This window comes from Pezoporus occidentalis, unplaced genomic scaffold, assembly GCF_034315485.1.
Source record: "Pezoporus occidentalis ecotype Australia unplaced genomic scaffold, CSIRO_AGI_Poc_V1 ctg221, whole genome shotgun sequence".
NCBI classification, from domain to species: Eukaryota; Metazoa; Chordata; class Aves; order Psittaciformes; family Psittacidae; genus Pezoporus; species Pezoporus occidentalis.
The window spans coordinates 936,977-961,956 of NW_026914084.1; the positions used below are offsets into that span (position 1 = coordinate 936,977).

Below are 24,980 nucleotides of genomic sequence, written 5' to 3' on the forward strand. Positions count from 1 at the left end.
GTCTGGGCTTCCAGCAGTGGCTTGATACTCTTTTAATGACATCGTTGTGGCAAATATATTAGATTCAAATGCACTTCAGAAATTACCCAGTTAATTAACCTCATTCTATGGAACAATGGTTTCTGCTGCCAGGGATCCTGCTGGCTGGAGTATTCCAGCTCCTTTTCCTGTAAATCCTTTTTCTATTGCTTTGTTACATCTCTTTCTTCCAAAAATACAAAGATTACAGATCCTTCTGCTTCATGCAAGGTTTACAGATATTCAGCCATTCAAGTGGACTTAGGCACACAGACAGAATTATGTTTTTAAAGGTTATGTTGGCCAAAGATAGAAGAAAATGCTAAATGTAAAACCGCAGTCTACAAATAAGTTCTCACATGTTCAGCTTTCTGTGTAAGCTTGGTCTCATCGATGTCATTTGGAGGATTCCTGTGGGCAAAGCTGTGAGTGGGTACAAATAATTACAGGAATGGGACTCAAGCCTGCATAAAATCAAAAGTTGTATGGACAGGTTACTGATAAGTCATGTTTTCTTACCAATATCAGGAAGAGTTCCTGGTGCTGCAGAAATATGTGCAGAACAGCATTGTCCATGTCATTAAGAAGCAACAGGCAAGTTTGTCGGCTTTAAAACGCGATGACAGTTTTCCAGCATTGCAGCAGAAGCTTATGCCTTTTTAATGACATTCAAGGTTGCAGTCATGCACCTTGATGAGCAGAGGCAGACCCTGTCCTTGCTCAGAGCGCCACTGAAGTCAGCAAGTATGCTTAGAGACTGCCAGCATGTACCACATTGCAGGAGTGGGAATTCAGGAATCATTTCTGTCTTCTTAAATCCATAAGTGAGTCCTTTTCAGCCTACCAGGTGCAGAATCTGCATGTGGGTGCGATAGGGCAGAATGTGATCTCAGTGTAAGAGCAAAACAATGTTCCTGAAGATACAAGATAAGAAAGCTGCCACTTTCCTTGTTTGTACAATGACTACTCACCTCTTGCAGTTAAAAATGTGCCCTGTTCCTAATTTAAATGCCTGGCTTCAGCTCATAGTCACTAATCTTTGTCATTCTGGTGTATTTTTTTCCTGCCCCTTTGAGCTGGAACGCAGACCTGGTGCAAAACGTTTCTTTCCTTGGTAAAAATACTTGTCCCAGATTCTGTCTGGTTATTCCTGTGGTTGTGTCACTGGGCTTCTGCCCTAACCTTGAGCGAGGCAGTTAACTACTTGGCCTGCAAGGAGTAGTAAGATTTACCAAATGCAGCTGCTTGCAGTGCTAAATGCATATTTGTCCAGCATTTCACAGCCCTCTGAAGAAAAGTGCTGCTGAAGCTGGAGTGCTGCTTCATGAATATCTGCTCATAGCTTTATGCAGCACTTGCAAGATGAAATACTGCACTGGTAGAGTCTTTATTGGTTATATTGATCAAGCTTATTTTATCCTTTGGTCTATTTATGCTTCTTACCTTCTGTAAATCCTCTCAGAAATAAACCGTGTTGTATTCTTATGCAGCCAAAATCTCCCCAAGAATGCAGGATATTGGTCACTGATCCTCATCATCCATGCACCAATAAATGAATTATATGATTCAATGACTATCAGATCCACAGCTCCCTCTCTCATGTTGAACTCCCACATTTCTTATTCTCGCCCTCTCTCCCTCCCTATCTTTTTATAATTATCATTTCTCACTGTTTCTTTGTCCCCAGTGCTAGGGATTCTACACACAGAATTGCTGGTGCCAAGCTGTACTGCTGCCTTCCTGGGTTTATTAATATTTTCTCTGTAGAAAAGGAAGCAGTACAGTCACTGCTGGGATGTGGGATCAAACATGAACAATATGACATGAAAAACATGTGGGGAGCCCGGAGAATGGGGCAGTCCCAGAACAGTGCTCATTTAGGTGCTCAGAAACCATACATGATGGGAAGCAAATACAGGATTGCCAGCATTGACACTCATTTATTTTCTCTCTACTGACCACATGTGAGATATGTGTAGGGAGATTTTTGTTTTTTCCTGCCTTTTGATCATAGTGGAGGTTGGGGCTGGAGAGGAAAGTCATGATTTTTGGCAAGGCTTGCAGGAGGTGATATGGAAAAAAAAGAAGGGTCTCTCTAGTAGAGCCAATTTGCTGCACTTGCTCTGCTCCTTATAGCAGAAAGGGATGCTGGAGGGGGTGGCATTTGGCATTGCAAGCCCTCACACAGCTTCACTCCCAGCTGCCTCTACCAACTTCAGCCTGGTGCTTCCCGCAGGCACAGATGCTCCTTGCTCCTCTCTGCAGGCCACTATTTCCAGGTAGGCTGAAATGACAGAGAAATAGAGAACAGGCATTCTGGAAGGAGAGCTGGAAACAGCAGCTTCCTTCCCCCAGTCCCCCAACACCCTCCAGAAAGCTAGAGGGCCAATGTGGAGAGCTACTGTCAGGGGAAGGGGGAATGGTGAAGTGCTGATCCCCCAAGAATGAGCCAAATATCACTGCAAAGCAGTTTGTACAGAACTTTAGGCCAGCTGGATTTTCGAGGCAGGGAAATAGGGTTGATTTAGTTGTGCCAAAACATACGATTTTCTTGAATTCCTTGATAAACTAAACAAAGTCTCATCTCCTCGAGTCCTGAGATTTTGTGAACTTTAGAACAAACAAACAAAAACCCCCAACATGTTCATAATAGAATTGTGTTTCTAGATGTCACAGCTGCTGGGAGAAGCTTCAAAACATGACTCATAAAAGCTTGAAATACCAGCAAGCAAAATTAAAGAGATTTCAGATGATTAGGAGACACAAACTAGTAATGTTGGAGTATTACTCATCTCAAATCCTTTTTCAACATCTTGCCTCACCAGTTTTTAACTCCACCTGTTGCTGACACAGATACGTGCCTTTCTGTGGGCACAGTATCTCCACGATGCTCCCACCCCAAAAACTGGGGCTGTAGAAAGGGTCTTTGTCCAAACAAAAGATTAGTCAAGAAACAGATGGGTCTATCAACGCTTTTGCATATAATCTGATGTGAAGCTGCAGCGTGTTCGTGCTCAGTCGTGGCCCCAAGAGGGGTGACAGTTTGGAGGACTGGATAGAGCCTGTTCTCTGGCATGCACCTCTGCTTCCTGGCTTCAGACTGCACACAGGCTGGGAAATGTGACACTCCAGGCACTAGAGTGACAGTTGAAAGGGGATGAGAAGGAAGCTTTGCTTAAGCATTGACAGAGGGTGGTATTTTGAGTTTTACTTTGATTGCAGAGCCCGCTGAAAGGAGATCCTTTTCAATGGTGGGTTTTCAGTTACCAACTGCTGGCAGTGCACTGAGAGCTCTTGTTTCCCAGCACATGGTAATGTTTTGCAAGTGTGTGCTAGGCTGGACACCCAAGTGATGGTCATATGTAAAGGAATAGAGGTAAAGACACATCAAAAGAATAAACAGGTCTGCTTGCCCAGGTGTGGAAATACAGATGTTTGTTTTCATATAGGTTTGTACTCTATATTCCTATATGTCCCCCACCCACACCTCCTGTAGCCATATCCCTTTCACAGTGAGAGGCCACTTCTAATACGGCATGTCAAGCTCCTTCTCATGTCTTCCTACTGGTTAGGTAAGAGACACTTGACGGTGTGTGTGCTTTGAAACTTAGGCCAAGCAAAACAACCAACCCTTAGCTCTCCCTGAAATATCTGTCTCAATAAGGGCAGTTCTTTAGGTGTTTTTCCTCCATTTAAGCCACTGATTGTCACTAAACTTCCCAGCTGGCCATGCAGGAGCACAGGAGCCATGCTGTCACAGCAAACAGAGCTAAAAAAGCCATCCCTCCCCCCAAAAGAAAATCCAGACCATGTTTTTTTCCATATAGTTTGGTTATTTTGAACGTTATAACTTTATTGAGACACCAGTAGTTACCACCTTCACTTTGTTAACCACAAATATATAGGACATTGTAAACACAGGTGCCAAGGTGGCGGGGTTCACTGTAGTTGGTTTTCGGAACGGACAGGGTCCAGGGATGGAGGGGAGGAGGGGTGAAGGGACACTTGGGCTTAGACAAGACCACTCAGGGGATCCTGTATGCGGCAGGCCATCCACGAGTCATCGTATATACGTATATATGTATAGCTTTATATTATACATCTTTTTAAATATATATATATAATATATATACTATACACAGGCAGTAATGTGGCAGGGGAAGGGCCAGGGCAGCCCAGGTGGTGTTACGGATGCCATGCAGGCAGCAAGGATTTGTCTGAAATGGATGGTTTGGACTTGCTTCATGAGGTGGCTTTGCTGGGTTCCTTGCCTTGTACCTGCTCTGGGGACTGGAGCCGAGGCTCCTGTGGGAACCACACCACAAGGCTGCCTTCCCAGGTCCTCCCAAGTGCTTGTGAGGGTGCAGGGACAAAGATGCCTCCTCCCCTGAGGGAACTGCCAGGAATAATGTGGAGGGGAAGGGTGCGTGATGAGGTGAACAGTGTGGTGGGGACGTGGGTGAGTCGGGGATGGGATAAGTCAGGAGACTGAAGCCATAGGTAGAACTGGGGCAGGGTTTCATCATCCCTTTGCCCTTCACAGCCTCTCCTTCACAGAAGAGTCCCTTACTAGGGGGGTTTCGTAAGATAAGAAGACATCAGGGGGCCACTGCTCCCAACAGGGGATGTGTAATCATCCGCAATCTGGACAAATGGCAGAGGGGAAAGAAAGCCGCATTATTGTTTTGCTTATACAGCCTTCCCTCTGATCTACTAATCCCTAGAGTGGGGCTGAGCTCACCCACGTTTAAGATCTAAAAGGGACACGTTCCAGCCAGCTCCTCAGGTCTTGCCTATGATCATTAGAAATAGGCAGCACCTTATCAGAAACGCCTAAGATAAGATAACCAGCCCTTTGGGTAGGTCTGTATCTCTCCACCAGCTGCAGAACCAGCCAAATGCCACAGGAAATTTCATTTTAAATTGCTGCATGCAAACAAGAAGAGTCCCACCCCCAGGTCTGTCACCACCATGCGAAGGCTGAAAGCATGTCAACCCAAGGAGAGTATGTCTTCTTCCATGAGCCAGAGCAAGAAGTTGCCCAAGTATCTATTATTGTAGTGCCCCCTGTCACACCAATGCCTTCCCTACGACACAAAGCAAGGAAGAAAGGACAGAGAAGTGGCTAATTACCCAGGATGAAGCCACCTGGTTCATGTCTCACTGAAGTGCCAGCTCTGAGGGGGAGGCTCATTCCTACCTCAAGCCCACTGGAGCCCATCAGCTGGTTACATGAGGGAAGCAAGCTAAAGAGGATGAAGAAAAGCTTGCTCATTAGTCATCAAACCCAAATGGTGTTTAGCCATCTATATAACTCTGATGGGAGAAAGGACATGTAAAATGATCCTGTGCTACATCCCAAAACAGAGCCCCAGCTAAATTCCCCATGTATGGTCTGTATGTCTCCTCATGCACCAGGTCCCTCACGCCCTCACCAAGGACTGGGGACAGGCAATGAGCAGTTCCTCCCCAAAAGTACAGCATATATTTGTGATGAGGCCTGGGTATTTATAGCTGCCTCCTCCTCTTGGTTCCTCCCCCCCCGGCCCCAAATGAAAACATGAAGGATGACACAGATGAGTTTGGGTGAGTATAACTAGTTTTTCTCCTCCTCCACCTTTGTCATTCGTTCTTTACTCTCCCCCGGTGGGAGAGATGGACTGGAGGGAGCACCCCCAGTCCTAACAAACTTCTCTCCATAGAGTAACCCCCTCCCAAGCCTAAATATTAGGCTGAGCCCACAAAATAAGAAGCCCAAGGGGCTTCCCTCCAAAAAATAACCATCCTATTTACAGTATTGCTTTCGCTGACAGCCACAGAGCAAGGGATGCATTCCCATTCCCTCCTGGTGCATCCATAGGGTTTGCTGGTCCCCCTCTCCTATCCTCACCACTGGTTAACCACCAGCAAAGGGGTGCAAGCCATGGGGAGGACAAGCCATAGGGACAGCCACCAGCAGCACGAGTCTGCAGTTAGAAGCAGCTAGAAACAGCGCCTATATACAGCAGAGAACCCTTTCCCTCTTGGGGCCTGCAGCTCTACAGTTTCTACCCCTGCCCTATGACTGTGGGGCAGCTGGAGAGGAATCATGCTGGGAAAAAGAGAAAGCCTGGTAAGATGTGAGATGTTCACACAGCCACAGGCCAGACCTGTGTCCCATCCTCCCAGCCCCTAAGGGTGCTACAGGGAATAGGCTGGATGCTCACAGGGAGAACCTATGGGTTTTAGATCTGCTCCTGACCTCTGCTACTGGGGCCAGTGTTGCATGGTGCAGGGTAGCTACGTGGAGGATGATGATCCTCACGGCTGCAAGGCATACCCTGCTGCTTGTGCTCTGAGAGATGTCTGGGCTGGGGTGAATTGTCCAGGTGACTATTGCTGAATTACTTCCTTTTAGGGACCATCTTCACACATAGAGCTTACTTCTGTTTTGGAATAAAGAGTGTGCTTCCACAACTGTGTCTTTTTACCTGAAGCAAAATCATGAGGAGTGTGTACTGATGTGCATACAAGGCTCTATCTGAGAGTCACTACTGCCACCTAGGCGAGGCTTTAAAGACAGGCAGGAGCTGAGATGCTGCAGAAGACACATTAAGACTATGGCAAGTTTAAGACGACCAGTTTTCAGAGAGCTGAGTCCGTCCCCAGCCAAACCTCTGCAGACCAAGATCTCCTCCTCACCTGAGTGGGAGGCAGAGCACAGCCGTGTGGGGCAGAACTCTTCCCTGCCTGGTTGCACCCCTTGTGCAAGAGCCAGACATGCCAGCAGCAGTACTGCTTCCCAGCGGGAGTCCTGCTCCATTCCTGTGTGCTGTAAAGATGGTGTCAGCAAGAGGCTTTGCACTGTGGTAGCAGAGGAATGGAGGAGGGTACAGCAGGATGTGAAGAGAGAAACTGGCTTTCTTCTACTTGTCCTGCCCAGAGCGAAATGTCAAAGCTCTCCTCTCCTCCTCAAACCAGCCCAGTTCGGGACAAGGGCTCTCAGCGCCCCTTAGAAGCCAAACTCCTCTATCCTTCCTCCCACAGGCACTGTGTCTGGTGGCCAGGGACTGGTCATGACTCCCCTCCTGCCTCCCCAAACACTGGTCTGAGAAGAGCTGTGAGCAGGACATAGAGGTGAGGGGAATCACCTCCACCTCAGTTCAAGGGAGCTGGGAAAGGAGTGACTCTCATGGCACTGCCCCTCTGCTCTGCCGAGTCTCTTGCTGTAACCTACAGACATGCATGTGGTTTCTGATTGTACCTGCAAATCTTTTTCCTTCCTTCCCATTTTATCTCTTTGTATACCCCCCCATACCACTTCTCCCCAAAACTTCTCAAAAGAAAGCACCCCTCCTTCACTAGCATGTGTCAGAGAAATGCCCCTCTATCTTTGCATTGGGGGGTGCCATTTCCACTCCCCCTCACCCTCACACTCCTGCACTCTGATTTCAACACCATCTCTCTCCCGAGCCACCAAGCCCTGCAGCCCAATTTGGATGCTCCCGCATCTACTCCAGCCTTTAGCAACATCATCTCTTCTAGGAAGGTCCCTCTCACTACTCTTCTGCTTCCAACGTCCTCTCCCTTGTTCTGCTGCTGCTGTAGCCCCTCTCCTGCCCACAGCCAGACCGTTCCCTCCACAACGAGGCAGGTGGGAGAGGAGGGAAGGGGGGGACCTTCCTATAACAATGTGGTGGCAGATTTTGGAAGAATTTGGTTCTGGCAGGTAGTTTTGGCCGGGAGGAAAAGGAAGAGGTGATGGGGAAACCTTTTTTCTTTTTTTTTTTCTTCCTTTTTTAAAAACAATAAATAAAAACAGATGACCCAGAAGGCTGGAGCATAGCTGAGAGCCACCTCTTGTGCCACTATGCACGTGTCTGGTTTGTGCCTCGGCTTTCTGCCAGCAGCGGGAAAGGGGGCAGAAGGGAAAGAGGAAGGGAAAGGGGCATCGGTGGCTCAGTAGTTCTGCGTCTGGTACCCCTGTGTCTCGGTGTCGAAAGCATCTGCTGGAGGGGGCTGCTGGTATGTCCCCACCGCATCTGTAGCATCCTCCTCGTTCGTGTAGGGAGCGTAAGGCATGCCGGAGTCCTGGCTTGGGTCCATGTAGTCCTGGGAGAAGAGGGCCGAATCGGCACCCAGCCGGAAGCGCTGATACGCTAGGAATGCCTGGCCCACCTTTAAGGAAGGAGGTGGAGGGAAAAGACAGGAAGCAGAGAAGGGAGGGGAGAAAGAGAAGGGGAACATACCAAGAAAGAGAAACAAACAAAAGTGGGGTTAGTAGTGGTTACGGGTTAGTGAGCAAGGCCTGCAGGGCAGACCACTGGTGAAACACCCCTGAGAGCACGGTGGTTCAGATATCCTATAGAAAGCACGAGCTGCTGGGAGAGAGGAGGGAAGACAGGGATGCTGCCTACCCAGGCTCCCTGCTGTCTCTGGGGTGTGCTAGGCACCTCCTGCCTGGCAGTGGGCTTTCACTTACATGGCACAGGTCGCAGAGGCTCAGTTGGCATGTGGTTATCCCATTCAGCCCCTCCTGCCCCTGAGAAGGCAATGTGTTTCAGCAACACAGCAGACGGTTCACCTGCCGGGCTGGAAGTACACAGCCAGAGGCCAGGAAGGAGAGCAGGATTTGACCTGGAGTAGCGAGGTAGTGGTCATCCCCTATAACCCCCTCACTGTCCAACATCCACAGGGTGCAGCACAGATTTTGGGAAGGAGCAGCAGGAGGCAAGGTGGCAGCTTCCCAGATGAGGGGGCGGTTAGCAAGCATACTGCTGCCTCCTACCCCAGGCACTTCAGGAACCGTTTGGTGGACTGCGGGAGTCCAGGGATGGGTTCTGAATTGTGCACCCCAGCAGGCATGGCTTCTTGTTCCATGGCATCCCTGATAGAGGTGAGCAGTCTAGCAGGTGATGGAGGGAGAGGTTTTTGGGGAATAAAGGCTGGGAGGAAATGGAGGAGATAAAGTGGTTGGGGCAGAGGGCATCTCCTGAAGTATTAGGTCTGAGCAGTCACCATAAGAACGGCACAGCAAGCAGTGTTACGCAGCATTAGTTAGGGTACAGGTAAGGGAGAGAAGGGAGCAGAGGAGGAGGAGAAGAAAAAATTGCCAGTTCCAACTCCCTGGAGGGAGATCCCCCTTCAATGGACAACCCCACTCCAGTTCAATGGCCCATGTCTTCCCACCCTGTGCCCTACAGTGACTACACTCCGATGGTCAGGGCATTGGAACTGTGTCTGCTCAGTAACCTCCTCCAACTGCTTCCCTCCATCCCTTCCCCTAAATTCCCCCATCAGTGAGGGGTGCTAAGGCAGCAAGGATGGGGAGTTAGGGAACAGGGTGTTGTACTCTTCCTGAAAAGTAATGTCTCTGAGTCTCCGGAAAGCCAGAAATGTGAGGGAGGCCTGTGAGGAGAGAGAGGGGTGTGGGAAGGATAATCAGGAAGAGCAAACCAGAAGGTCTGACTGAAATAAAACCCCCAAGGATCTGGGGGAAAAGGACGCCTATTTATCCACTTGCAAGCTCATGCATCAGGGAAGACCACTGGAGATGGTGGCATCTCCAAAAGGGTCCTGAGAGACCTCTTGCAAAAGCCTTGCTCCTTGTCACACTTTCTGCTGGAGCTTGCAAGAGGCTTTCAGCAGCACCTGAGTGCAGGGCACAGCTCAGGGGACCTACACGCATGCTGCTGTCCTTCCCTCTGCTTGGTGTCACGTTGGTAAGGCTGCTGACCACAAAACCCTTTGCAGCCCCCCTTCCTCTGACAGCTTCATAGTCTTACAGCATCTTCCCTACCTGGCCTCTGAACAATGTTAGGGCCTGTAGGGAGAGGAGAAGATAAAGGCACAAGGACTTATGCATAGAGACTGGCCTAAAATATTTTTCTGCTTGGCACTATCCTGTGACTTTGGACAAAAATCATGTGGGCTTCATGCTTTCAGAGATGGGAGGAAACTGTGGGGGATGTTTATATCACACACCATTTTTCCAGGGAACTAGCAATACAGAACTGCTGAGGAAAGGGCAAACAGCACCATGACCTTCCTAAGAGGTGATCCAGTGTGGATCCTAAGGCAGTGCTGCAGTGTGGGTGCAGATGGAGAGCCTAGAGGGACTCCCACTGCAGCCTCTTGTGGCCACTGATGACTCTTCGTGTGATGGGAGCAAAGCAGGAAGGGAGATGGGTGCATCCACAGACCTGGAACTCCCTTCTCTGCTTAGCGTCCCCCCCTTCTCTTCCTTCTTAGAAGCCATTTGAACTGAGATCTCAGAGGCAATCACTCTTAGATAGTCATCTTCCATTCCCAACAAGCTAATACAGTGCACAGGACACTTGATACAATACCAAGGTTGCTGTACTCACCCAGGTGAAGATGGAGAAGAACGAGAATGTGATGGCTGCTCGGGCTGCATCCCCTCCCTCATTCATTGGGTTGTCTTCTTTCTTTGATGCTTGCCACTGGTTGGTCAGAAAGCAGAAGCCAACGAACCAGAGGAATGCCCAAAAGGCTGGGTTGGATGACCACCAGCATGCAAAAGGGGAGAGGGAGAGACATCAAGAAGGTATGTGTGAACAGAACATAAACACAACAGGGGTCTCTGAAAACTTCAACTCTATGAGACTCACCAGTGTGCTGCAGACTGGGCTAAGCTCTGACTGTGCAGCCTGTCTAAGCTCAAGTGAGCTGGCATGTGAGCTGACAGCTAAATTGTCAAGGTGATGATAGGTGCCTGCAGAGAGTACCTCAGGAGAGTTCATTTGCTTGTGTTTGGATTGATCACAGGACTTGCATGTGGCCTTGGGAGGGAGCCTGAAGGGCTTCTACTACAGAAGCAATTACCTGGGCTCTCTGAAACAGCCACTGCTTTGCAGCTCTGTGCTGCAAGGACGAGCAAAGAGCAATTCCTTCCAAGGGAGCTGCAGAAGAGTGGGAAGGAGCCAGCCTGCAGTTGCACAGAGACCAGCTTTTGCTGAGGACAGCACAGGGGGGGAGTTTTCTCCATATCAATTCACACTGAGGAAAGGTGCTAAAGAATCATTAACATGCTGTACCCCTGGGAAAGCAGTAAAGATGGGAGGAGTGGGACTCATCCTCTTTGCCAGGTGCAGACAGCTACCTGGCAGCGAGGGAAATGGGCAAATCCTAAGTGGCAGCAAAACAGGGCTCAGTCCTTCCCCTCCTGTTAGCTGTACACAGGACTCCTCAGCAAGGGGTTAACCATGAACAAACTTGCAAGCCAGAAATCCTAAACAAGTCTAGGTGCTGCACCTAATCCTGTCCTCACTCCACTCCTGGCCCCTTTGAAAAACTAGGATGGGGGACAGCCTAATGTGGAGAAATTTGCCTATATGGCTGCAGTAAGCCAGGAGAGTAACTCGGGATCACAGCATGAGAACAAAGCACCTCCTCATGATGCTGCTGACTGGTGTTACACATGCACGTACACACGCACCATGGCTCTGTCTGTCACTTCAACACAGTATTGGGGATGGAGAGATCTCACTGTAAGTACTGACTGCTAGTAAGCCTCAGGGCTGGATGTGGTCCCGCACAGCTATTTACATGGGGAATGCCACATAACCTAGGAGGACTGGTTTAGTCAGTCTGCATGAAACCCTCAACATTTTTTTATGTTAAAATATATAGGGTTCAATCACCTGGAGCTGAAAAAGAAGGAAGTACCATCTCCAGAGGTATTAACACTTGGCCTTAGCAAGCACAAGCACGCAGGGAGGCAAGACCTGCTGATCCTAAAGGGTTCCCTGAGCTAAGCCTCACAGCAGCAAGGCATCAGCCAGATTGGCTGAAAAGAGAAGGGAAGAAAACAGAAAGAAAGCCTCTTGAAAGAGGAAGGAACTCAAAGACCTCCCTGCTAGCAGGGACCTGACCTGCAGGGTAGCAGAAACTCCCTCCTCTCCCTTGCCAGTGGAGGAGAGGGGCACTATGGCCAACTGGCCAGGAAGCTCACCCGAGACTCCGATGTCCGAGAGCACTGCCTTCTTGCGGTCCTTGACGCTGCTGATCTGCGGGAAGTAGGCATCCAGAGCCAGGTAAAGAAGGCAGCTGAGGAAGGCGAGGACACCCACTGTAATGCCATAGTTGCAGGCATTGCGATTGCGGTTGAAAATGCAGTGCTCTTGTGTCTCGTCCGCGCGGTTCACGTACCCTTCATTGACAATGGAGCCAAACACCACGATGGAGAACACCTGGTGGGGAGGGAGAGAGGCAGGAGATAGGTCAGGGCAAGCCCCATCTGTCTGGACCAGCACAAAGGAGCAGAGCTCTGCAGGGGACAGAAACCCTTCACAGGCTCCACTGAGTTCGTATCCTGCTGCCTGGGCTGTAGCCATGAGGAATTTACTGGGGAGATGGTCTCATTTTATTTCTGAGGATTAACGTAAAATAGGACACTTTTAGATTGAGAATTTTTATTCATCTGATCTAAAGCAACGTAAAGCAGTCACAGTCTGCAGTAAGGGTGGCTTCCCACAGACACACAGGGAGGCAACATGGAGTGTAAATTGGGATATGGTTTTGGTACGGATGAAGGGCTCCAAGTAGTGGAAATCCTCTTAGTCTGCACTTAATTCTCCCACCCACTCCTTTCCCTTCTAGGAATTCATTGTTTCTACCACGCATTTGTTCACTAATTTTATCTATTCAGCTACTATGCTCTTTTTCCCCATTCACGCTCCCACAGTCCACAACCCTGCTTGCTCTGCAGCTCCATTCTGCTGGGCTCCTGCTCTCCCCATCTCCCACAGTTTTCCATCAGCCCTGCCCATGACACCACGTATCCTTCTGCCTACTGACCCTTACACCAACACCCTCAAACCTTTGGCATGGATTTCATGTGCCAAACTCCAGGTCCACTTGGCAGGCCCACCATGAGTCCTCCCTACCCATCACCACTACTGCCACTGCATGTTATTTTTAATCAGGTAGAATTAAGGATGAGTCCAGGTAGAAATGCCATAATCCGCACTCGCTGGTCTAATCTTCACTCACGGGCTTAGCCTTCATCGCCTGCCACAAAGCTGTCCCTCTTTGACACAGCAAGTTCACCAAAGCAGAGAGCTATTTACAGCAGCCCCAGTCCTGCATCTCAAATAAACAGCTTCCCCTCACAGCCACAGGAGAAAGAGGGGAAGATTAAGGCAGCATGTTTCTTTGCAAGGTATCTTGAGACCCTCAGTAAGGACACCCTGTCTGCAGGCTGACTGCAAGGGACCCAAGCAGACAGGAAACGGGACCTCAAGCATGGGGTGAACATATGAATAATGTGCACTGGGACACCATCAGGGCACTCTGCTAGCCTGGGAGTTGTATGAACAACAGAAGCCTGGCACCCTTGGAACCACTGCCCAATCCCCAAGGAGAAGCAATGCACAAGAAGATGAGGTGCCCAAGTCTCCTGCAGGGAGTGGAGGTAGGTCTGGTGGTTTGCTAGGTGAGAAGGCCCCCAGTACCACTTAACCCAGCCAAGCACCAGAAGAGGACACGACAGGCAACCCAGAAAGTGGAGAAGCAGCTTTGTGAGTGCAGAGAAAATTAAGCTTTGATTAATGCCAACTCAATACACCACCTATTACTGGTGGGATCGGATGTCTGAGGTCCACAGCACAGACCTCTGCTGTTTGACCTAAACTAAACTAAAAACACTGCAAGCCAGTGCTTCTAAACATGGGGACTGTATGAGTTCTCTGAAAGTTCACAAGAGCTTTTTAAGCTTAGAAGTAAAACAATTGATTTGTCCTCCTTGTTCTTGAAAATTGAGATTGATCATACTTTGCAGAAATTGCCCATGAAAATTAAATAAAACTCTCTTCTGCCTGAAGCAAAGGCCTGGTCTTCAAAATTTCAGCATGAATGGTTTGGAAAGCAGTTAAATTGCACACAATTACAGCCAGGCTGTTTCACTGGGAAGCATTGCACACCTTCACAACAGGCTGGGCTGACAGGTCTGTCCAGGACCATTGACAATAGCAACTGGGATACTCTAACCTGAGGGGGAGCTGACAGACTCCTGAAGTGACATCCTGATGTAAGGCTGTGACCAGCACCAATACTGCCACTTGAAGTAGCAACCTCCATATATTGGAATTACAGAGCAAGTGCCCCAATTTCCACAGCATTACACAGAAAGTATATCTTCTCTTTGGAAGAGTAAAACCAATCTCAAACATAGCATAGTCTGGTGTTCAGTTTTGGTTTAGGGCTCACAACCAGTAAAATGCTGATTCCCTGAGTCAGGTCAACCCTTGAAGTTAGCTGTATAGCAACTCTCTGCTTACTCTTTTGAAATGAATGAACTTCTGTAACGGCCTCTTCCCAGAGACACCTCTGTTTACCCTGCTCATATTCTGCTACGCATCTTTCCCTCTGCTCTTATCTTTGGGCTTGCTGTTGACCTGGGAGAGCTCTCATCTGTGAGGGAAAGAAGCAGAATAATTCCCTTTTGCATTTGCTCTTTCATACCTTTTTATGCTGGCACATTACAAAGATGCAGATCAGAGTCAGAAGACCAGAGGGGCATCTCCCTCTCCATAACTGTTAACGATGCTTCTCCACCTTAGGTATCCTGTAGCAGAGTCCCAGGCTTTAAATCCAAGAATGCAATTTATCTGAGTAGTACAGTGCTAGAAATATCTTGAGCTGGGTGCCTCCAGAGAGGGACCCCAAACCAAGAAGTCCCTTTACAATCTAAGTTTCCTATGCCTCATGCAACTGTTCAGTCCAACAATAACATTAGGGTCTGGAGCCTTCTTGTTCTCCATTGGGTATCTCAAAGTCTCTGAGTGGACCATTTCTTCTCTTATCTATAAGGCTGCAGCTTCTGCTGACAGGGGTAGTGGCCGTCCTTGCTTCCTTATCTTCTGGAATGAACTGGCTCTGGGGCCTCCTTTACTTAATCACAGAATCACAGAATCATAGAATACCAAGTTGGAAGGGACCTCAAGGAACACCTGCTCCAACGATTCTTGGCAAAAGCACAGTTTAGACAAGATGACCCTGTCCAGCTGAATCCTACAATTTCCAGTGTTGGGGAATCCACCACTTCCCTGGACAGATTATTCCAATGGCTGATTGTTCTCATCGTGAAAAACTTTCCTCTTGTGTACAACTGGAATCTCACTAGGAGTAACACATACCCATTATCTCTCATCTTTTCCATGTGACTCCTTGAGACAAGGGAGTCTCCATCTTCTCTGTAGCCACCCTTTAAATACTGGAATATAGTGATAAGGTTGCTCTATTTCAGTAGGTAAAAACCTCAGTGTACCTATGTGAAAGTTCACAATTTGCAGCCTGAGGCTTCAGCACATCTAGCTACTAATGATAAGCAAGTTATACTAAGGGACTAATCTCCTTTATTTCTTTACACTAATTTTCAAGCAGAGGTGGCATTCCTAACTCCCATTTTCCATCTTTGCTCAGCCAAGATGGCACAACTTCTCTCCTATGAAGAGAAACCTCTTTCACAGCCTGTAAGTGCCCCAGGTATGATTGGCTGGCAAGCATCTGATTTAAGATGATCTGAGGAGTTTTCTGGGGAGATTCCACTAGGGTATTCTCACTCATGAAAAGAACAAGTCACTGCAGATGCTTATCTTCTATGTCATGAGACAGCCACCCCAAAGCCCTCTTTGTCCTTAGGAAAGCTTTCTATGAACCAGAACACAGTAGCTTAAGGGATGTCCCATTCTCTCTGTGTTTTCCTTACCACTTGTATCGGCTCTGGTCCATGCTCTGATTGCTGGCTCTGCAAAGAGGGCAAAGTCAGTGGCAGTGGATCAGGCTTGGTCCCTCTGTCACCATCCTCATGGCACAGCAACATGCTGTGAGGATCCACTGTGCACAGCAGCCTTGACCTGCGCTGGACAACCCTGACTGGGCAAGAACAGGCAGGTTCAAATCAGAGGTTTCAGACCGGGAGGCAGAGCTGGACAGCAGGAGAAGAGGCAATTGCTGACAGGCAACGTTGCCCGTTTTATCCTCATAGTGTCTGTGCGCAGAAAGTGTTGCAACAGATGCACAAACAATTTTCTAGAAAAATGATGAGAGCCCAGATCTCGCAGCCCCCAGGAGAAACTGTTGCAAACTTAATCCATGGCAGCTACTTCTTGTTGGTAAGGGCGTGGGAAGCTCATTGATGTGGCAATTCATCTTAGAAAGAGCAAGTCTTTTTTGTTTCCTTGATTTCACAATCCATGCCCATGCAAGGATGATGCAGGCAGCAGGTGCAGCATGAATGTCTGCCTGGATTACAAAGCACCAAGTTTGCAAGGATGAAGCATTTACGTTCCTGCTCCCATCACATCTGCAGCACTTGTGAAGAAACGCCAGCTACCAGCAGCAGTGGCACAAGCCTCTTGCCCTCTGCATTACTGCTGCTTGTTCCTTCTACCCCAATCTGGCATAGTGAATTCTTGCTGCACAAAGTCTTGCCTACAGACACTAATAAAATGGTCCAAAATGTGTGTCCAGCTGCAAAGAGGAGGTGAGGAGAAGATGGTGGGAGTCCTCTCCTGACTAAGCACCAAGATGCAGGGAGGTGACTTGTCTGAAGGCTGACAGGAGGTGGGCAAAGCACTGCATCCAAATGATCCCAATGCTCCCCAATACAGGCCATCCTGCTCCACCGGGAGAGTGTGTTAGCCTCTCTCCTACACACAGCAACCAAAACCATCCATCCATCCTCAGCTTTGTGCACCTGCGTGGCCTCATTTCTTCAGCAAGGCTGCTTAAGTCACAGAATCATTACAGTTGGAAGGGGCCTCTGGAGATCATCTTGTCCACCCCCCCCGCCATGAAAGAGCCACCTAGAGCAGGTTACACAGGAATGTGTTCAGGTGGGTTTTGAGCTAACAGGACTTGAAGTAACTAGATTTTTAGGTTGAGAGGGTTTCTTTAAGCCTCCAAGAGCAACATTGACAGGGCAGGTGTTCACCCTGTCTGGAGGTCCTCATTTAATAAGTAATATATTTGGCTATGCTCAAAAAAGGGACAGAAAACAGCACTTGGAGAAGACCTGACCAACTCAGCATTGCTGCTGGGACTTGGCTTTTCTCAACTTACTGCTCCTTAAGCATTACATCCATGCAGGTTGTTGCAATGATCTTCCTAAACTCCTGTTTTCATCAAAGAGCTCTGAGACACCAAGCGAAGGTCAGAGCCAGATGCTTTGCAAAGATGACAGAGACAGAACTACTTTCTGGGAGACACAGCAGAATGAAAATGCTAAGCATTGCAGGGAGGAGATGGGGAAAGGCTGAGAGTTTTCCTCTCCTGGTTTCTCAGGAGGCTCATGCTGGCTGTTACAGGCATTTAAGGGCTCTCTACAGAGAGAGAAGTAGCAAAATTCTGCATCCCACCATAAAAGACCTTTTATTTTCCTCTCCCTAAACTGGGTGATCTGATTTTGCCAGAGGCAAGAGTGAAAGATGAGTCCTCAGAGGAGAGGCTCTTCAGTCCCTCCCCACCTTCCCACTGCAGACTCAGCTTCCCACTTCAGGCTCAGCCCTCCAGAAAGCCAGGAGAAACCTCCTGAGCATCATGTGAGGCTTTGTACCACGCTGCCCATCCCCAGCCATGCATCAGATGCTCCTGAGCATCATGTGATGAAGCACAGCACGCCCCAGCCTCCGGCAGTGCACTGGGATTTTCCTGCACCTCATCCCAGGAGTTTGTCATGCTGCCTGCTGAATTCATCCCTGAGATCCCCATGATGGCTGTGGTGGGGATGAGGCTGAAGAGGGTTTCTGCCAAGCTGCCTGCATGAGCTCGCTGCAGTGCCCTCCGGTTACAGCCTATGTCGCACTGCGTGTTGCACCTCCCTCTTCCACACCCCCCTTTTTATTCTATTAGAGAGAGGAAATAGTTTGGTGACATAATATTCCTGGTGGGAATTCAAATCAAATCCACCTCGGGCAGAACGAAGCAATAACTGCTCCTGTGTCTGATCTGGTAATGACCAGGAATAAATCTGTTTAAAAAGAATGCAAGAGCAGGGGAATAGTGCAAACAATAAACTGGCAGAGACGATCTGGCTTTCGTTTCCATTCAGCCACTTGCAAATGGAGTCTCTGGAAAGCTTTGGAGAGCCCTGCACAGACATAGATTATTATTATTATCATCATAATCATCATTAAATCTACTTGTATATAGCTCATTTTGAAGAAAACATATGAAGCTTTTGATATGCATGGGACTGGCAGCTTGGAAACAGGCGGCCTCTATTTATTCCCTCCAGCCGGCACCATGCAGGTGGCAAACGACTCCTGCCCACGGTCTCGACAGCATGTCTGAGCCCTGTGCTGGTGCTAGAGGGGACCAGCCTCCCTGTCCCCATTTATACCCAATTCCCTGGAGCATGGGACAAGGGAAGAGCATGGGGTATACCAGCACATGGCACCGGGTCCCCAGCCAGGGCTGATCCAGAGCAGGTGATGGAGGGGAGAAAGGCTCCACATCCCTAATTCCTGCCACGGGATCTGGGACAGGCTTTCCTGGCTAGCCAGCTTTTATTCCCACATGGCTTGGCAGCTGACAGGCTGGCCATTAACCCTTCTGCTTCCCATCAGACCAATGCCTGGGGTCAGTATTCCCCACCTTAGAGCAGCCCAAGCCCCGGGTGATGACTGAGCTAGCAGCCAGGAAGCCTCTAATGACAATAACATTGCCATGCCTGCCACCCCACAGAGGAAGGAAGAGCTTTGCCATGGGAAGAGGCCCACTCATGTAACTGGAGGTTGTGTCCCAAAAAGCAACTTCAGGAAGCTCTGTCCAGTCCTGCAGGTCTTGTCTAGTGAACCAGGCAGGTTGGAACCAGATGATCTTTAAGGTCTCTTCTAACCGTAACTGTTCTATGATTCATTTGAGGTCCCACTCAAGTCTTCCTGTGATCAAATAGCACCTTTTGTCCCAACACTAGTGACAACTCCCCATGGCCACACTTCCATGGTGGTATCCAGGTCCTTCCATGCTTTACAGATGATCCCTACATTGCTAGGTCACTGCTTAGCAAAGTGACTGCCCAAAACTCACATCTTTTTCCATGAGGAAGATGCCTTACCTATGTCTCACCATGGTGCAGTTTCTCTGCTGCCCACTTGTGCATCTCTCATGTTTTGAAACAGATTACATATGATTATTGTAATTTTTGCTCATATTTCTGACAGTCTTTGGTCCCTATGTGCTACTTCTCATATTTTTATCTGAAAATGCCATTAATGAGAGATTTGTTCCTGCTCCAAGACCTTTTCTGGACATGCTATGCTGGAAACAACATGACCTGCTATATCCAACCCCTAATCACCACACAGCTGCTCACATCTATTGTTCATCTTCTGACACGGCTTCTCACCCAATCCCAGTGACAGCAATCCCTCAAAAACCCTTCTGAAGCCATCCCAGGGAAGGGGATCCCATGAAAAACTGTACCTCGGGCTTGACTGAAAGCACATGCTTTGAACTGCCATGTTTCTTTCATTGCGTATCAACATACCTCACAAGAACACAGCCAGCAGTCATTGTGGCTGTGGGGAAAAATCACATGGAAGAGTAGAGGCACGAATCGTCAAGGAACACTGGGACAGAAAGAAGGTGGAGGCTGCAGCTCGTTTCAGAATAACAAGGCCCCCGGGCTCTAATGCTCGACTTAGATGCTCCCGCAAGCCCACGCTGGGTGTCCTTTCCATACGGTGAAGGATGGCATAAGGTATCTTAAGCCAAGCATCAGTGCAGCAAGCCAGGGATCTGCTGGCAAGGCAGGAGACAGGGCTCCCTGCCATGCCAGGGCTTGTCCCCATCTTCCAGATCACCGGTGCCAGCCCATCATGGTGAGTGGCCCTCATCCTTCACCTGCCTTGTCTGCTCAGGCAGAGCTGCCTGGGCCTTGCTGTGCCTGCAGGGACAGGGGACAGTGCTTCATGTCCTGGCTCAAAAGGTCTACAAGTTCCCACCAGCCAGGGGACACAGCGGCAATGGCAGAAGGTGACGGAAGAGCAGATGGAGGGCAGGCAGTGCCTCTCCTCATCAGACCTCCTTCTAGAGGGGCAGTACCCTTGGTGTCAAAGGGGGACTTAGCATCTTGGTGTGTGTGGCAAGTTTTAATGGTCTGCTTTGCCTGTGCGGCTGCAGTTGCAAATACTCTCACTCAAGCCACCTAGCAAGGTCTACTTCCAAAAAGCAAGTTGCTTTTGCCTTGTTAGGCTTTTACATTGAGCAGCACTTCAGTTTCTCCAGCAAGCAGGTTTCCAAGCAGGCAGGAGCACCTGGAACAAACTGTTTCGATTAGCATTTTACTTATTTATGGAGCTAGCACCACATCCAACGCCTGCGGGTTGCAAAGGAGCCTCCCAGCTCCCCCGCGCCGGCTGTGGAGAGCACTGTGGGTCAGGGTGGAATGGGATTAGGCAGGGATGTGCCCACACTTGTCTGCTTTATTTCCAGAACCATGCTGGAGCTGCACAGCTCCAGATCAGTGTGGGTCACCCAGCTCTGCTATTGCGTCACCTAAGCAGGCTGAAGGCAGGTCTGTGTGTCAAGGTGGTAAAACCCCATCCATGCACCTATGTTTCATCTACTGTGAGGTACCAGCTGTGTGATGCAGCTCAGCTCAGAACACCCTTCTGTGTTGCAGCCAGTGGCAAGCAAAGTAACACAGCATGGAGCAATGCCTTGAAAGACCAGGACTGGGAGTAAACCCAGCCATCCATTACAATACAATGAGTTGCCTCACTTCACTGCCACTGAGAATAAGGAGGAAGTTGTTCTGCCCTTCTCCACAGCGACATGGGAAAGCTTTTGGGATCTTCCAGCAGAATATTGCTTTAATCAGCCCGGCTGTATCGAAGAAGTCCCCTCACTGCAAGATCCAGATGCCCTTGGAGGCATCCTCAGCAGAGATGCTCAGAAGGGACTGCTCCATTAAGGCTACCTCCCTGCGCTACAAGGTGCTGCTTCATCCAGGGCATCAGGGGCAGGCAGCATCTGGGGGAGACAGCAGCAGAGAAATGGCCTGTGCTGAGTGTGAATCCCGTCCGAACCTAACACAGGCACTCTGCAGGACCAGCATCACTTGCCAGCACCTGTGCCAGGCAACCTTTCTGCAGGGAGATGCATACTTACTCACTGTGCCTGACCTCCAAAACACCTAAGAAACCTGAGCTGCTCCACAAAGCAGTTGTTGTGGACAGATGCTTCAGAATTGCTAACCTCTTTCCATAGCTTAGCATCCTCCTTGTCAAATCTATACCATCTTCTCCCCAGCAAGGAGCAACATAAATAACCTTGGGTCACCCCATCTGCTCCTGAATCTGCAACTCTCCCTGGAGATCTGCCGCTATCTCAACTGGGCTGCAAACTCCCTGGGGAGAAGCCAGTTTTGCTGCCTGTTGGTAAAAAGCCATAGACACCCCCATGCCATTATAAAGTCTGCTATAAAGCAGCCATGATCTGAGCACAAGGTCACTGCCTGCGAAAGCGATCATGAGAATTTCTGCTCTCAGTGACAGCTCATCAAATGAAACAGGACGAAAGAAATCTCCAGTTTGCCCTGGGAAGTAAATGGACCATCCAGACCATGGGGCAGGATAAAGGCAAACGAGAGCTCGGGAGATGGCAGGCAAAGTGCTTCCAGTGTGGGCAAGAGCAGGTGAAAGGAAGGACTCTCACAGAGACCATGGGGAGGGAGAGCCCTTCGCCACCAGAAGAGTTTGGCTCACAGAGCCTGGCAATAGAAAGGCTGAGTGCGGATGTGATCGCAGTCTATAAATACACCCCTGGGAAAACACCAGGGAGGGAAAAGCATCATTTAAACTGAAGGGCACAGAAGCATAAAAGCAAATGTATAAAAACCTAGCCATGAATAGATTTACAGTGGAGAGCCCTGACCATTGGAGGTGCTGAACCCTCTCCCAGAGGGAGTGAGAAGGGCAAAACACCATGAACTAGTCTGTTTTTCAGCAAAGTTCAACCAGTTTATGGAGGGAGCCATAAAGGTTCTGATGCTTGTGACAGCCTGAAAAAGGTCTTCAGTGACCATAAGGACTCCTCTTAGTCTTGAGTTAAAATAAAGACCAAAACCACAACTAAATATCTAGGGTGAACTTGTGGCTCCCTGGCTTTGCAGAGGGAGAGATGCTCAGGATGACGCACAAAACCAAGCTAATGGAAAAGCAGGAGAAGGAATTTGTATTTTGGGAGAGAAGAGGTGCATGTATAGCCTTGTGCCATGACAGCCCGGCCAGCGTCCCTTGCTGGACCACTGACCTGGTACATCTCCAGCTCCTTCAAAAAGCCTTTGATTGCCACAGCTAAGTGAAATGTGCAGGTATAAATCAGGGTAAATCCCATCCTGTCCCCTGCATCTGACCAATGGGCAGGGGGAAACATTGAGAGGTCCCAAGGAGAAGCCAGTGCCTGGGAAGCACTCCTTGCCTGGGAAGGCCTTGTGGGGCATGGAGCTGAGCTCAGTGAGCAACTCGACGGTGTCTGAAATAGTCTGAAGCAAAGTAGGTTCCTAATTAGAAAAATAAACATACTTCAAGTTCTCCCTCCCTCACCTGGTGCCTCTGGGAAGCCAAAATCCCGCAGTGCTCAGATGAACGGGAAAAAAACCACAAGCCACCAGACCGAAAGGGAGAAAGAGGAAATTCTGCCACACAGATTAGCAACGGGAGAGCCTTTGTAGGTCACATCACGTCCATCATCCCCGGGCATGCAGGCTGGCTCCACTCCACCCTTGTGTACCCCCTCGCGCGGTGCCCGGCAGCCAGCCTGCTCCCGGCGTGATGTGCTGCTCTGTAAACAAGCTCGGACAGACAGACCGCCTGCGTTAATCACGTCCTCAGCTGTCTTGGGGCTCTCCAGCTGCCCCCCGGGTCACAACACACAGAGGGGACATTACCCACACCCCCAGCCGGGAGCACAAAGGCTGCCTCTCCTTTCCCTCCTCATTCCCCCCGCCTGGCACTGCTTCTGTTTCATCTTCCCAAAGCCAGCCTGATGTCTCTCCTCCCAGCTCCGGTGCGCATGTGTTTCTCTCCCTGCCCTCCCTTTTCCGCTCCCGGCTGAGACCTCAATCTCTCCCCCACCAGCTCTGTACTGCAGCTCTCGCTCCCTTAATCCCAATGACCTTCTTCCACATATGCGCCAGCCCCACAGGCAGCCATGGGACCATAGTCACGGGAAGCGGGAAAGACCTTCCCCCTGGCACCCCGCGCCCTCCCCACCACCCTCCTTAGACCCCCCTTTCCGTCTGCCCCCTTCCCCACAAATTACAGGGGGGAAAGCATTACACGGAAAGGAGGTTGGCAGGGTGACAGGATAAGGATAAAACACAGAGTAACATCCAGCCCTCATCGACCCCCCAGCTTGCCCCAGCACAGCCAGAACTTCCCAAGCCTTGACCCACTGAGGACTCACACCAGGACTGCAGCATCACCGCCAGCTCCCCCATTCACCCCATGTCCTGCTGCCTCCCCGTGCCCACCATAAACTCACTGGCATGGGGATGAAGGGATGAGAAGACCCAATCACCACCCCCAAAAGAGCAGAGATGGAGATGGGGTCACAGTCCAACCCAGCTCACCCATTCCCTCCCCAGGGAAGAAACCCCAAACCAGAATGCTCTCACCCCATATAGCCCTATAACTATATGGCCCTATACCCATACACACAGATATATTTATATACATAGAGCTGTGTGCACACATATATGTGGCTATGCATATGGGCATATATACATATGGAGATATATAAACCCAGAAATAGATCCATATATCCAAACATACATGCATATATGTATGCAGATACAGATGGAGCAATATCCATATTTTTCTCCGTGTGTGTGGATCTAGATGTGTGGATATGTAACGGATATATGCTTATCTATATAGATGAATATATAGGCATACGTAAAACGTAAAATAATAAATATGTAACACATAATAGCATAGTTATAGTACTATATAATATAGAATGTATAATACATAACACAGAATGTATAAGAGATAAACAGAATGTATAAATATATATAAGGGTATATAATACTATATAGCATGTAACATAATCTCATGTATACAGACATACGCAGGTATGCAGAAAGGTCAGGGTTGGGGCGAGTAGCAGCTGCCCGCCCCGGAGGGAGCCCCGTGACCCCCGCAGCCTGGCGGGACATTCACCGTCCCCCCCGTCCCCCGGTGCCGGTGCAGCCCCCGGTGCAGGCAGGGCCTTACCCAGGAGAGGAGCCGCAGGAGGGTCTGCGGCTGCCGGATGAAGGCTTGCGGGTCGAAGGCGCCGCCGGCTTTCCCCGCTCCGAAGGCGCCCCCGTCCATGGCGGGAAGCGGGCGGGGGGCTCGGCAGGCGCTGCCGGGCCGTGCCGAGCGGAGCCGAGTCGAGCCGAGGCGCGCCGAGCCCAGCCGAGCCGTGCCTGGCAGCCCGGCGGCGGCGACGAGCCGCGCGCTCCCGCCCACGGGGCCGCGCCGCGCCGGGAGCGCGCACCCACCCCGTTCCCGCCGGCGGCGGTGTGGTGCGGCGTGGGGTGTGCTGGCGGGGTGATGGAGACCCGCCAGCTCGCAGCCCCGTCACCCCTCCGCCACACAGCCCAGACCAAGTGTTTCACCGCTTGCACCCCCCGTAGGGGTAAGGCTCGACCCCCAGGTGAGACCCGGCTAGCCAAGAGGAGCAGGCAGCCGTGCTCCCAGTCGGGAGCTGCCTGCACCCCCACCGGGCGCCTGCTCCCAGGCAGAGGGGCCTGGGGAGCCCCAGAATCGCCCTGCAGCAAAGCCTCGGGCACCCATCTCCAACATCTCGCATCTTACAGACATCTCTCACCCTACAGGCACCATGTCCCTGGGAGGACACAGCAGGAAAAAGGCCCTTTGCTTTTGAGAACGTGGGGAGTCCAGATTTTTGGGGGACACCTGCTGGTTCCTGGAGGAAGAGACTACAAGATGTGCACCTTGCATCCC

General features: G+C 49.9%; 1 protein-coding gene across 2 annotated transcripts; it reads right to left on the reverse strand.

Annotated features, from left to right (window-relative positions):
* Window positions 1-4,088: 4,088 nt before the first annotated feature.
* Window positions 4,089-24,478, reverse strand: SYNGR1 (synaptogyrin 1). 2 transcript variants are annotated; one of them, XM_062620495.1, is made up of 4 exons: window positions 24,246-24,474; window positions 11,972-12,209; window positions 10,365-10,510; window positions 4,089-8,175 (listed from the first exon to the last, which is right to left on the reverse strand). In XM_062620495.1, the coding sequence occupies exons 1-4, from the start codon at window positions 24,342-24,344 to the stop codon at window positions 7,957-7,959; spliced, it is 702 nt and encodes a 233-aa protein (XP_062476479.1). In that variant the 5' UTR covers window positions 24,345-24,474; the 3' UTR covers window positions 4,089-7,956. The 2 variants fall into 2 exon arrangements, with proteins under 2 accessions (XP_062476479.1, XP_062476480.1); XM_062620496.1 differs by lacking the exon at window positions 4,089-8,175 and adding an exon at window positions 8,412-9,405 and having other exon boundaries at window positions 24,246-24,478.
* Window positions 24,479-24,980: the final 502 nt, after the last annotated feature.